Raw genomic sequence first — 14157 nt, forward strand, 5'->3', positions numbered from 1 at the left:
AGCCAGAAAACTTTTAAAATAGTATATTCCCTGCATTCCCTCAATTGATAAAAGCAGAGTTGCTCTAAGTGAAGGTACTCCTGAGTAAACTGTGGCTTTAAGAACAGTTTGAAAACCACATTGCTTTTAAGTGACATAAAGGGGGTGCAGTGACAAGATAGACTGCTTTATAGTTTTGTTGGACTGGAGTTGTATGCTTTACTATGTTGTCCATATTAAAAAAAATTATACCTATTGGATTAGTTTTTATTGTGTTTGTGTGTGCGTGCAACAATTTATAATTATGCTTCCACACGGTTTCAGTTATGCCCACTTTGTGGATGTGACCTTCACTTAGGTGCCCGCTTAGAAGGGAATTAATACCACAGCCTCATTAGCTTCATTGGCACTGGGCTAAAATCATCCAAATTACCATACGCACATCATCAAAACCAAGTTTTACAGTATTTTGAATGACTTTGTACTCAAAACTGGTGGTGATGTGCAATGACCAATATAAACGACTATGAAGAACTCTTATTGGTAGTAGAAATTCAATTAAGATCGAGTTCTCGTGCTGTACACGGCAATGAGGATTTGAAGATGAGCCTGCCTTCAAAGACTTGGACTTTGACAGTGGACAGGCTAGTACACAAATATAGTGCAAGATGGAATGCAGCCTGTATTATCATTTATGCCTAGGGGCAGAGCAGAAGTTCTGACTCAGGGGAATGTTTTCCTGGAGAAGAAATGACTGCCGTGCTTTCTGTGAAACTAGTGCTCTGCACTTTTCCCTTGTTAATGTAGTGTTTAAACTTTTCAGCTTCAAACAAACAAACAAAAACCCTGATAATCAGAGAGATCCCCTGGGCAAGCCACTCATCTTAGAATTGTTAAAAACTTCAGCCAGAGCTAAAAGTGCATTTGGCTGCTGTTGTTACAAGGGCAAGTCAGTGGCAGATTTTTCTGACTCCCAGTCCAGTGTCCTCCCATTTGATGAATCAGTCATTAAAGTTCATTGTTAAGACCTTCACAGTACATTTTCCCCATCCTGCACCAGCTCCCCTAGTCCAAGGGAAACTGAAAACCTGCCGACCTGTCCCAGCTCAGAGTTTCGACCTTCGGGACAAGCCGCCCTCATCAACGCGACCCGACCGCACCTGAGCAGCAGGTAGGTGGGAACCAACCCGGCTTCGGGGATTACCTCGGAAGTGACGTAAAGGAAGCGGAAGGTGTCTGACAGCTGACTTCCTGTTAGAGGCGGGGGGGGTGGGGGGCTGGCGACTCGGTGTGCTGCTGTGTGGGGCGGCCTGGGGCAGCCCCGGAGCGGCTGAGCCCTGCCTGCGGGGACAGAAGCCGCGAGGTGGCCGCCATGGCGGTGTCGGAGAGCCAGCTCAAGAAAATGGTGTCCAAGGTGAGGCCGCGAGGCGTTCGTCCCCCAGCGCGCGCCCACCGCCCCCTTCCGTGCTCGGACGGGCCTGGCCCGACCCAGTCCAGCGAGCCTCCCCAGCGGTCCGGGATTCCCAGTTTGGCCCTCAGAAGCCTTTGCGTCCCCAACCCCCAGATCCCTAGTGCCGGAACCTCTATACGGGGCCAGTGAAGGTGGGGGGCGGCGACAGTCAACAAAGACTTGGAGCGGAGGCCGTCCGCCACCTGCCGCCAGCCTTCCTCTCTGGGTTGAGTTTGGAGCAGTCTGTGGGGCAGTATAGTTTTCGTTTTCGTGTTCATAAACACAAAGAGAAGGTTGTGCTTAATTCTCGATCTGGGGCAGACCTGCACGCCCATGTAGGGATCCGTCAGCCTTCGCCCTTCCCTCCAGGGCCCCTTGAGATTGTGTCTTTCAGTTTTGCATTTCTCACATAGCTCAATACCTGACCCGCGGGGGATCGGTAACTATTGCTTGAATAGGCTCGATTTTAAATAAAAATGTTCAGAGAATCCAAAATACCAGTACCTCCCTACCTCGGGTAAAATAAATAAAATTGCATTACCATTTAAGGGACTTTGATTTGCTAAGAGTCACTGTCTTTTATTTTTTTAATTTCATTTTTAAATTACAGTTTACCTTCAGTATTAGTTTGTATTAGTTTCAGGTGCACAGCACAGTGGTGAGACAACTATACATAGTCATTACAATATTATTGACTGTATTCTTTATGCTTTATTTTACATCTCCGGACTATTTTGTGACTACCGTTTTGTACTTTTTAATTCTTTCACCTTGTTCACTCAGCCCCCCAACTCCTCACCTCTGACAACCATCAACCTGTTCTCTGTATCTATGAGCCTTTCTGTTTTGTTTATTCATTTATTTTGTTCTTTGGATTCCACATAAAAATGAAATCATATAGTATTTGTCTTTTTCTGTCTGACTCATTTCTCATAGCATAATACCCTCTAGGTCCGTCTGTGTTGCCACAAATGGTAAGATTTCCTTTTTATGGCCAAGTAATATTCCATCACATACATGCACCACCTCTTTTTTATCCAGTCACTTGGCTATTGTGAATACACTACAGTGAACATAGGGGTGTTTATGTGTTTTCAAATTAGTGTTTTGGGTTTGTTCAGGTATATTCCCAGAAGTGGAATTGCTGGGCCATAAGGTGGTTCCATTTTAATTTTTTCAGGAACCTCTTGTTTTCCACAGTAGCTGCACCAATCTGCGTTCTTCCCAATAGTGCTGAGGGTTCCCTTTCTTCCGTATCCTTGCAAACACTTGTCATTTGTGGATTTATTGATGACAGCCATTATGACGGGCTTAAGGTGGTATCTCATTGTGGTTTTAGTTTGCATTTCTCTGATGATTAGTGACGATGAGCATCTTTTCATGTCTATTAGCCATAAGAATAACTTTTTAATTGTATGCTTCTTAAAATGTGAATATATTTGCTTTGACCCTAATTTATAGTCTTCACAGTTTGAGACGTGTATTTTTTCATATTTTAAAAAAACAAGCATTTTGTCTATTAAAGCAATGAATTATTTTGATAATTACTTCAAATGTGGTACCTGATACCAGAGTGAACTGGGTGGATTTTTTTCTGCTCCTAAATTTACCAAATCTAATTTGAATAAAACATGTGAAGTATTTGAGACTTGAATCTTCTGTAGTTCACTGAGTTAGCTTTGGATATTTCTCAAAACAAGAATGATAGAAATTGGAGTAATGTAAACACTTCAATATTAATGAAACACTATTATATATAAGCTTCTTTCTTTGAAAAAAAATTTTTTTCTAGCCCACAGTCTTTGAAGAAAACATAATCTCTGTAAAGAAAGTGGTAGTTTTCAAAATATTGCTTCTCTTGGTTGTCTAGTATCTTCTAGGCTTTTTGATTTTCTTTTGATAAAGTAGTTATCCTTAGTTGTAGATAAAGTTTTGGGGAGCCCAAGAAGATTGTGGCCCAGACCTATGTTGTAACATTTATATATATATCACTCTTTAAAAAACAGTATATTGTTTTACATACTGTGTAACTGAAGCGTATCTGTCCATGCCATTTTTTCTTTAAATTGATAGCATAGTATTAAGTATTTACATATAAAGACAAGAATATTCAAATATTGGCTTTGAATTTTAAAAACCATAATTAAGAGTTCTAGGCTTCCTCTAGAGGAGCCTGCCTTCCTCTCCCTTCAACCTCTTTTGACCCTAAGACCAAAAAGAATGTAGGGAAGAGGTGGGGAGAGAGCATTCTACCAATCTTTTAGTTTCTGGACCAATATCTGAAAAACTGAGTCTCCTACAAGTGATGATGTCAATTCAGAGTATCAGCATTTTTTCTATCCAGCCTATAAATAGGTGGTAGGAATAGTAAGTAGGATAATAGAAGCAATCTATAAAATTTTGTCCTCCTGATAGAGGGTTAGCTTCAGGTGTTACTCTTTCAGTTGGGTGTGATTCCATGTAGAAATTGCTTTATTTGATTGTGGGACCACCACACCCATCATGACACTTTGGGCCACCTGCCTTGACTTACGTCATTTTATTTTATTTTGAGGTACAATTGACAAAACATTATATTCTTATGTATTTTTACAGATTATTTTTCCTTTGAATATTATCTTAGATGCCAACTTAAATACAACTTTTTAGTTAACGCCCTTCTCTCTCTCATTAGTCCATCTTGCTTTACACAAATAACTCTCTACTTTCAATTTTTCATATAGGCAAGTACCTGTATTCTTAAATAGTGTATATACAGCATTCCTGGAGGTAGAGTCACTTACTGCATAGGTGAAAGAGCTGACATTTAAGATTGCTGTGTGCCTTACACTATTTTAGCTTTTAGGGATACAACAGTGAACAGACAAAACAGCTACACTTTTGGAATTTAAATTCTCATAGAAGACAATAAGGAACTCTATGAATACATTAAGTAGTGTGTTGGAAGGTGATAAGTGCTCTGGAGAAAAGTAAAGCAGGAAGGGAAATAATAGAAGAATGCTAGAGGGTGAAGATGAGATGGGCTACAGTTTTATAGAATAGTAAAGGAATGCCTTTATGAGAAATCTGTTTGAACAGAAACCTGAAAGAGGTGAGGAAGCAAACTAGAACAGTCTGAAGTAAGAGCATTCCAGAAAGGAGGAACAACAAGTGCAAAGGGCCTGAGATAGAAGCTTGTTAGGCATGATAGAGGAACAACAAAGGAGGTGAAGGGGGCTGGACTGGAGTGAGCAAGGGGGAAAGTGTAGGTAAATAAAGGTGTGGGATACGTGGGAGGGTCTTGCAGGCCTTTGTAAGGACTTCGGCACGATGGGAAGACTAGACTGTAGGAGGTTGAAGGGAGGCAGAGATATCTGTAAAGAGGTTGTTGCAAAATGGTGGCCTGGGATTGTGGCGATGGGGAGGTAGTTAGAAGTGATCAGATTCTGGATATTTTTGAAGGCAGAGCTAACAGGATTTTCACTGTAAATGTGAAGTAAAGAGAGGCATCAGGTATAACCTGAAGGTTTTGGTTCTGAGCTGCTGGAAGCGTGTAGATGTGGAAGACTTTGGAAGGGGTAGATTTGGGGGAAGGTAAGGAGTTCAGTTCTGATCATATTAAATTTGATATCATTATATATCCCAGTGTAGATATCAAATTGCCAATTGTATATACATGTCTGGATTTCAGGAAAGGGTTTCAGACTGGAATTTTAAAATTTGGGACTTATCAGCATATAAGTGGCATTTAAAGGCATGAGAGAGACCACCAAAGGACTGAGCCCTGGGGCTTAATAATATTAAGAGGGTAGGAGAAGGGAAAAACCAGCAAAGAGACAGAGAAGGAGCAGCAAGAAGGAGGGTGGGGTAAAATTTAGGGAAAAAAATTTCATGAAAAAAAATCATAATTTCTGGACCAACCTACTAATTCACAGGAAATATAGAGGGCATAAGAGCATATATATTAAACTACACCAAGGCGGTGCAATTAGCAAAATGCAAACCGTGGGAACCTCTATAGGACAAATGAACCAATTTCATCAACAAATTCCAAGAAGTAAAAATAGAATTGGGCCCATCATCTAATGAGTAGATAAATAAAATTGATATATTTAATAATAATGGCACATTTGCTATAAAAAGAATGAAGTACTGATACATGCTAGCACATGGATGTACCTTAAAAACATGATAAATGAAAAAAGCTAGTTATAATTGGCAACATAGTATATCATTCCATTTATATGACATGACCAGAATAAGCAAATTGATAGAAACAGAAAGTTGATGGGCAGTTGTCTAAGGGGAATGGGAGTGCAGGGCAGGTGGAATGAGGGGGTAATTGCTAAAGGGTACAACTTTCTTTTGGGGTTGAGGAAAATGTTCCAGAATCGATTGTGGTGGTAATTGTACAACTTTGTACTAAAAACCATTGAGCTTGATATAAGTCACTTTAAATTTGGGAATTAAAGCTCAATAAAGCTGTTCTCAAAAAGGAGGAATGGAGAGAGAAGTTATAGACTAAAAACCCCTAAAAGACACTTTAACAAATTACAGTGTGTGGATTTTATTTGGATTTTAATTCAAACTAAGAAAAAAAAAAAAGTGACGTGGATATACCTTGAGGATATGCTAAATGGAAAAGGTTAAGCACAATATGATTTCACTAATATGTGGGATATAAAACTGAAAGAAATAAATGAATAAACAAGAAAAGCAAACAACTATAGACAGCCCTCGACAGTGTGGCTCGGTTGATTGGAGTGTCTCCTGTGCACCAAAAGTTTGGGGGCGAGATTCCCAGTCAGGGCATGATCTCTGGTTGGGGCACATATGGGAGGCAACTGATCGGTGTTTCTCTCTCACATCAATTTCTCTCTCTCTCTCTCTTCCTCCATGTCTCTCTAAAATCAGTAAACATTTTAAAAATTAAAAACTATATATATCCTCACAGACAAAGAAAGCAGTATGGTGGTTACCAGTGGGAAGTCGGGTATGGGGATAGTAAAGGGTATCAAATATATGGTGACAGAAGGTGATTTGACTTCGGGTGGTAGGCACGTAGTGCGATATACAAATCATGAGTCATAGAAATATTCACTTGAAGCCTTTATAGTCTTATTCACCAATGTCACCCCAATGAGTTTAATTTTTAAAAAGGAAAAAAAAAGACATGAGACCGCATTAATAGTTGATAATATTAAGAGAAAATGGTGGTCATTTTAGTGTGGTGATAGCATTGTGTTGGGGGGGGGGTCATTTTTATTATTTATTTATTTATTTATTTTTAGAGAGAGGGGAAGGGAGGGAGAAAGGGAGGAAGAGAAATGTCATTGTGTGGTTGCCTTTCATGCACCTCCAACCAGGGACCTGGCCTGCAACCCGGGCATGTGCCCTGACTGGGAATCAAACCGGCAACCCTTTGGTTTGCGGGCTGGCGCTTAATCCACTGAGCCACACCAGCCAGGGCTTGTGGGGTTTTCTTAACGTAAAGATTTGTTTATTTCTACTGGGGGAAGGAGGAGGATAAATAGAACAGTTTCCAATTTGCTTAGCATTGTCTGCACACATACCACATGCTTACATAAACATACACACACCAGAACTACCCCAAGCCAAAAAAAAAAAAAAGAGCAACCAAGAATCAAAAATCAAAACACCCTCAAACTGCACCAATACTTTCTATTTTCCAAAAGAATAGATCCTGGGAGGATGTGCAAAATGCAAAATCAAATGACCAAAAAATGCTGAACAAATGGCATTATTAATGTACAAAAGAAATTACTGAACTAGTAACAGTTGATGTTCTCCATGTCTGTAAAACTTTGGAAACATATAGCTGATGTGTTAAATCTAGTCCATGCCAGCTTCCAAAAACCAGAAAGGATTTTCGTTAGCTTCATTCTTTGATGCCTCATCAAAATTTCCTACAAGATCTGGAGCATCCTGCTCCTGCTCATGTCTCCTTGTTTTGGTGATTTGCTGTCCAACTCTTGCTGAGGAAACTTCAGCTAACTTCATAAGACTTATTAAGCTGTCAGCACCAACTGACTTAATATTCCAGGCAGCATTTCTGTGATTGGTTTGGCTTCTGCATGACTGGTAATTGCAAACAGGTTCGTGGAAAGGGAAGCTTGGACTTTGGGACAGTTGAAGTGAGTAACTGTCCTATCATCTTTAATTGTGTTTACCTCTTTAATACCAGTGATATTATTCACAGCCATGTTTTTTTAGAGCACTCTGGAGTGTTTTGTCATCAACTGTAACTATTCTGTATACCACCTTCTTTCTGCAAGCTGCACCCTTGCCACTGCCCTGACCTGAGCCTGAAGTCTGGCTAACTTGTCTTGATTTTTGCTCTTGGTAAATCTGAAGGAGGGAGGGTCCTCCAACACCAATATGCAGCAAGAGCAAAATGGCTGCCTCAGTGTGTGGGTTTTTAAAGTTCTTCTAAAGAAATATACTAAAATGTTTATGGGCAATAGGATATGATGTGTCAAAATAATATAGGAAGAGGAAAGGATGAATGAGATTATAAATGAAATAAGATTGGCTATTGATTATTGTTGAAGCCAAATGTAGGATAACAGGGGGCTCATTATACTATTTTGTCTACTTGCAGATGTTTAAAATATTGCATGATAAAAAGGCTTAAAAGGAGAGAATAGAGCCCTGACCAGTGTGGCTCAGTTGGCTGGGCATCGTCCGGCAAAGTGAAAGGTCACCAGTTCAAATCCCGGTCTGGGCACATGTCTGGGTTGCAGGTTTGGTCCTGGTCAGGGTGCTTACCAGAGGCACCCAGTCGATGTTTCTCTCTCACATCGATGTTTCTCTCTCACATCGATGTTTCTCTCCTTCTCTTTCTCCCTCCCTTCCCCTCGCTCTCAAAATAAATAAATAAATAAAAATTGTGGGGAACCGCTCCTTGTGGTTTAGGGAATTGTAGCCCTCGCCGTGAGCCTGACTTGCTGCCCCACCCCCCCACCCCATCCCCGCTTGTTTTTAAGTCTTAACAAAAGGCTGTGCAGGAGACATAACTGAAAGCCACTCAGAGGGTTTCCATGGGAATTGGATTTAAAGAATGCTTATTATGCTTTAGAACTTGCTCTGCTTTTCTTACCTCTTAGTTAAGTATAAACAATCTATAGCAAGGAATGTATGGAACCTTGTACCTAATGCCAGTGTGGCGTCAAGATGTTTAATAGACCCTGACACAGACTGGTCACTGCGCCCTCTGTACTGGAACTTGCAATCTGTTATTGTCAACTGTATCCAAGCGCCTAAAAGCTATTGATGATTCATAAATTTTGACCTTGTATCTCCCATGGATACCCTTCTCAATAAAAAGCATGAGGAACGGAGGTCTTGTGCTTAGTCCACTAGAGGGAACAGCCGCCTCCCTACCCCCCAGACAATATACAGTGTCCTGAGTAGATTTGTTCCGCTGTGGTTGTGAAACCTCTGCTGGACAGAGTAGTTTCCAACTGAGCCTAGGGCGTTGGAGGCAACTCTGCCTCAAAAAATATAAAAGAATAAAATCTTTTAATAAATAAAGAGAATAGAAACAAACAGCAGTCAAAGTCAGCAAAGGTAAGCAGCTCCTCAGGAATTTTTGCTATAGAGAGAACTGTGGTTGTAGCTGGATGGGGAAGGAAGGTTAGGAATGTGTTTGTGTGAATAAGATGGGAGAAATAAAAATGTTTGTGTGCTAAAATACTGATCCCATAGTATGGAAAAATTAGTGCTTCAGGACCGAAGAGAACAAGAAATGCCCAAGTGATGTCTTTGAATAGACCTGGATTTGTTCCCTATTTTTTCTTGCATTTTCTTTCTTACTGTATGTTTATCAATCTTTATGATAATTTCTGAGATTTCTTTGACTTTATATTAAAATCTTTCTATTGAATGTTTCTACTCTTACTTTTTTTTATGTCCAAAGTCTTTCTTTGAGCGTCCTTGTGCTTCAGAACAGAAAGAGTTCGTCCACCCGGCGCTAGCAGAGCCAAACATTGAACACTGAGAATTGCAGTGGAGAAATATTGGCTATTTTGATGAATGGTGCCATCCAGCAGAATGGGAAGCTAACGCTTAAAAGTCCGAACTTCCCATTGGCATTTAGGTTACAAATTATATAGGGCAAAATCACAAGACACTGGGTTAGGAGCTTGGATTCATGCTGGGAGCTGATTGGTTGGAGGTAAATCTTCATGTTGAGGGCAGTTCTAAATTCCTTTCCAGAGTCACACTCTCCGGTCTCATAGGAAAGTAGCCAGGGGGTTATTCCAGGTTAAGGCTCAGGAACTGAAACATAACTTCAGACCTGTGATCATCAGTCAGGTCCTGGCTACTGTCTTGTGCTGCCTTGAAGGTTGCTCATTATGGGGGAAAGGCTAGGTCTCTGGGGGGTACACATATAGAGAGGTGATATGATTTCTAAAGCTAGGATTTAAAACTGAATTTTATCAAAGGCAGAAGAACCCTGGGTTTCACTTGTTTCATGAACACAGTGTCATTTCTTCCTTCTTTGAAGTTATTAATCCTAATTCTTTTTGAAATTTTCTTCTGCTTGCATTATTTCTGTTACTTATTAGTTTCTTTTCTGTATGTTTTGGTCTCTGAGATGCTTCTGGAGTCTTTTCGGAATAGCTAACTCCTCCTTTTTAGGAGAGAAACACTGAAAGCTGATTGAAAGCTTTGTATGCCTGGATGGAGTTTGTCAACTGGTGAGCTTCAGAATACAGTATTTCAATTAGATGGGGGTCCCCATCTCCTGATCTCCTAACCTGCCAAGAGTATGTAAGCCAGGTTCCTAGTTTTCTCTTCGTTCTTTGTTTTTGTTTTCCAGGTTCCTAGTTTTCTGGAGTTGAGTGATACAAAGCGGGAAGGTGAAAATGCAATATAGCAAATGATAAGTGCAAACTAGTTGGTCTCGGCAATAAATGTGAGAGTTTGAAGGAAAGGGCTAAAAGGAATTCTAGAAAAGGATTCATTGAGAAGAGGGAGAGAGATGCATGCTAGGTTTTTGAGACTGATTAAGATTTGATATGGTGGAGGACCTTTTAAGTTGGAAGAAGAACTAAAATGGAGTTGAGTAAGGATTTGAATAGGTGCCAGGAGAGAAAGTTATTAAGATACCTTTAGGCTTTAATTAATGATTGATTAGTCAGAACCATTATACTTTTAAGAGTGCTATTAAGAAAAAAAGATTTTAAGAAAATTAACCTAGCAGTAAAATAGGTACATTGGTTTTAAACTTAACTTCTTCTGTGGTTTTGCTTTTCAGTACAAATACAGAGACCTAACTGTACGTGAAACTATCAATGTTATTACGTTATACAAAGATCTCAAGCCTGTATTGGATTCATATGGTGAGTTTATGTAATAAAATATCAATTACCGTACTTTGAGTTTACTTCTTTTGTTAGTGATTGCAGGTTTCCCATTTTCCTTTTAAGATTGTTGGTTTTTCCGTTGTAGGACCAATCCTTCACCTAATATAAGTATTGGGGGAGTAAAAAACTACAAGATCTAATTACAGCATCATAAATTTGTGTAGTTATTATAAGTTTTTAAAAAGCACTCTAACATAGAGCTATGCAAATTTAGACCTAAAGAGGATGTTAAAAATAGTTTAACTCATCATCTCCCAAAGTATTTATCCATAGTTGCGATTCTGTCGTTAAATTTGAGCAGTTATAAACAAAATTAAATGGGCTTCTTTGCAGCCATGTTGCAGTGTTTCTCAGAGCCTTTAATATGCTAATGTGTTATACCCCATCAAGAGGGGAGAGAATTGTAGTGTATCCTAAAGTTAATCACCTCCCCCCCAACATCTCTTTATAGTCTTAGGAAGACATTTAATAAAACTATATGCTAGGCTATCACTTTATTTTATAGAGAGGAAAACATTTTTAAAATATGATCCTTAATTCTGTAGAGTGCATAGGTGACAGTTTTGTTATTGAGATGAAATAAACCTTGATTTTAAGTAAGAATTGAAAATACCTAAAGTTCTTGTTTGTTGTTTTTTAATAGTTTTTTTGTCCCCACACCAGATGTGCCAGGGTCAAGGGCTCCTATCCATTATGAAGCCCTTGGCACTGAGGACAAGGAGCTGATTTTTGTATCTGAGACTCTCACTCTAAACTCCACCCATCCCTAGGGCTTTAAAAACATTAGGTCCTGGTGAGGAGAGGTGGGAGGCAAAGGAGGGACAGTCAGTCCTGAGTTTCCTGAACAACAATGTAGACAAGAACCAGAAGTTCTCTTCCAAACCTAGGGCACAGTTCTACCTCATGTCCACATATTGTACTGTGGTATCTAGATCTGCAAAAAACAAACCCCAAAAAAACCCTCATATTACCAAAATTAGTTTATTTAAAGATGACTTCAGTGGGGGAGAAAGTGACTGGACCTAGAATTTTACTGTGATAGTTTCTATTGCGTGATAAAACATACATATATATTTGTTGATCAAAACTGGCAAAAATTTCAACATCATTGAAAAAGTCTTACATAGCTTTATATGGCTAAATCACGTCTAAACCATTGCTATCAACATGCTTTTAGAGTAAATGAAATCACAAATTAAAATAAGGTCTTTTTTGTTTTTTATTTTAGTACAAAATTGGGGTAAATTACAGTGCAGTTTATAATTGTCAATAGTAAGTAAAAGAACCAAGGTCAACAGTACTGTGTTCTTGTGCTTCGTACACAGCCTTTTCCCTACGTTATACAGTGTTCATTCCAAATCATTATTACAGATAATAGCAGTCCATGTACTACAAATTATATGTGCCCTAATTAATCGATTATAGTTAGAAAAACTTCTGTGATATGGTATGAGAAATACTTGTATTAAAAGATGTCTGTATTTGTGGATTTTTTTTTCTTTTTAAAGAAATTAGGATTGAGAATGATAGTAGGGCTAAACATATGGGAAATCTAAAATTTTATGATAGTAGATTAACATTAAGTATGGTATCAGTTGATATTTATTTTTAAGTAATTTTATAATCATGTTAATTGGGGAAACAGCTCATATTTGCTGGGATTGTAGCACTCACATCCATTTTCCCAAGTAATTCAAAGCATCTTTTCTTTACTCATTCAAAAACTGATCCCACTGAGTGACTCAACAAAGGATACTCTGTTATTGGACAAAATGGATGATACATTAACAAGTTATCCCATTTCAAGGGTAATAATGAGTTTTAACCAGCATTTCTGAAAGAATATCTTAATGGGAACATCTATAAAAGTGCTCATGTTTAAGTCATTGTTCTTCCCTTTCAGTGTTTAATGATGGCAGTTCCAGGGAGCTAATGAACCTCACTGGAACAATTCCTGTGCCTTATAGAGGTAGGTGTCTTATGTAATTTATGTTTCCAGTATAAATGCATTTGATGCACATAATATGTTGCTAAAGAGTTACAAGCAAATTAAGCTTACTTTCTCATGATTTTCATGATGTTGTAGAGGTTTTAACTTCTGTTGAAATTGAACTTCATTTGGTAGCAGCACCTAATATTTTCAGCTTTTTTTCCCCCTTCCTACCAACTTATATCAATAAGTGCCTCCTTGTGCTGGAAGATTTTGAAGTTTCATAGTTGGAATTTTAGAACTAGAAAGGGATCTTACATGCCTCCTAATTCAGCTTCCCACCCTATTCAGACTTTCCTGACAATGGTAAGCTATATAGTGTAGTAGCTAAGACAGGCTTTACACTCAGGGTAGAGGAAGGTTTCAGTTCTCACTTTATATTAGTCTATCAGGTTTGTGACCATGGGCATCTATAACATTTTGGATAATAGTATCTAACAAAAAAATGCATTGTATGCACAGGACTTAGCACAGAGTCTGGTATATAATAAACATGTATCAAAAGTAGCTATTATTTCAGGTTGTAATGTTGGTGATAGTTTGATGATGGATAATTACACCTTTGTTAGCCAGTTAGCCACCCTCTACTGGAATACTTACAGTGATAAGGAACATTCAGTTTCATAAATGACTGTTCTGTTTTTGAACGGCTCTGTGAATTACTCCTTGTGACTTATTACCACTTGTGTCTCTAACTTAGCCGTTAATTTTATATAGTAACTGCTATGCATGAGGCATAGTGGATAAGGGTTATGTATACAAAGATAAAGGATGTACCTTCTCTGGAAGAACTTACATAAATAGGGGAAACAGAAGGAATAAATAGGTTCTTATAATATTCTGTAACTGCTATAGAATAATAAAATATAAAGGCGCTGTGAGATTACCAGGAAGAACAGACCATGTCAGAAGATAATGGAGGAAATGACATTTGAACTTGGTGTTAAAAGATGAGTCAACCATTCATAACAGAATGGACATTTCAGACAGAGAAAAAAACACTTGAACATCACTGAATAAAGCAAGTATGATAAGATTAGGGAGAACTGAATAAAATTCAGGGTTACTGACTTTGCTTTTAAGAAGTAAACTCTGGTTAGGGAACTAGGTAATGGGGGAAAAAGGGAGGCAGGAAACTATGGTAGACATAATTAAAGATATTTACTTCATGTGTGTGTGTGTGTGTGTTTATAAATTTTATCTAAATCCTTCTTTGTTCCCTCAGCATTTTTCATATGGCATAGTTCTTAAGCCCAAATAATTCTGGGGAATTCTTCATTTTCACAAAGCAAAGAATTCTGGTTGGTGGAAACAAACTTATGTTTCCTTATTAGGATATATTCTGTTGGAGTTTTTTTTTTCATTGT

The 14157-nt window shown here is 38.6% G+C and overlaps 1 protein-coding gene across 3 annotated transcripts in view; it reads left to right on the forward strand.

Moving 5' to 3' along the window:
* Window positions 1–1251: 1251 nt before the first annotated feature.
* Window positions 1252–14157, forward strand: part of TSG101 (tumor susceptibility 101) — a 41793-nt gene continuing 28887 nt past the window's right edge. For all 3 annotated transcript variants that reach the window (XM_090263308.1, XM_090263314.1, XM_090263316.1), the window contains exons 1-3: window positions 1252–1393; window positions 10692–10776; window positions 12704–12769. In XM_090263308.1, coding sequence (XP_090119434.1) covers window positions 1352–1393; window positions 10692–10776; window positions 12704–12769 — 193 coding nt within the window. In that variant the 5' untranslated portion in view covers window positions 1252–1351. The remainder of the gene's footprint in view (window positions 1394–10691; window positions 10777–12703; window positions 12770–14157) is intronic.

This window comes from Furipterus horrens, unplaced genomic scaffold (genome assembly GCF_987537825.1).
Source record: "Furipterus horrens unplaced genomic scaffold, mFurHor1.1.pri manual_scaffold_2, whole genome shotgun sequence".
Taxonomy (NCBI): Eukaryota; Metazoa; Chordata; class Mammalia; order Chiroptera; family Furipteridae; genus Furipterus; species Furipterus horrens.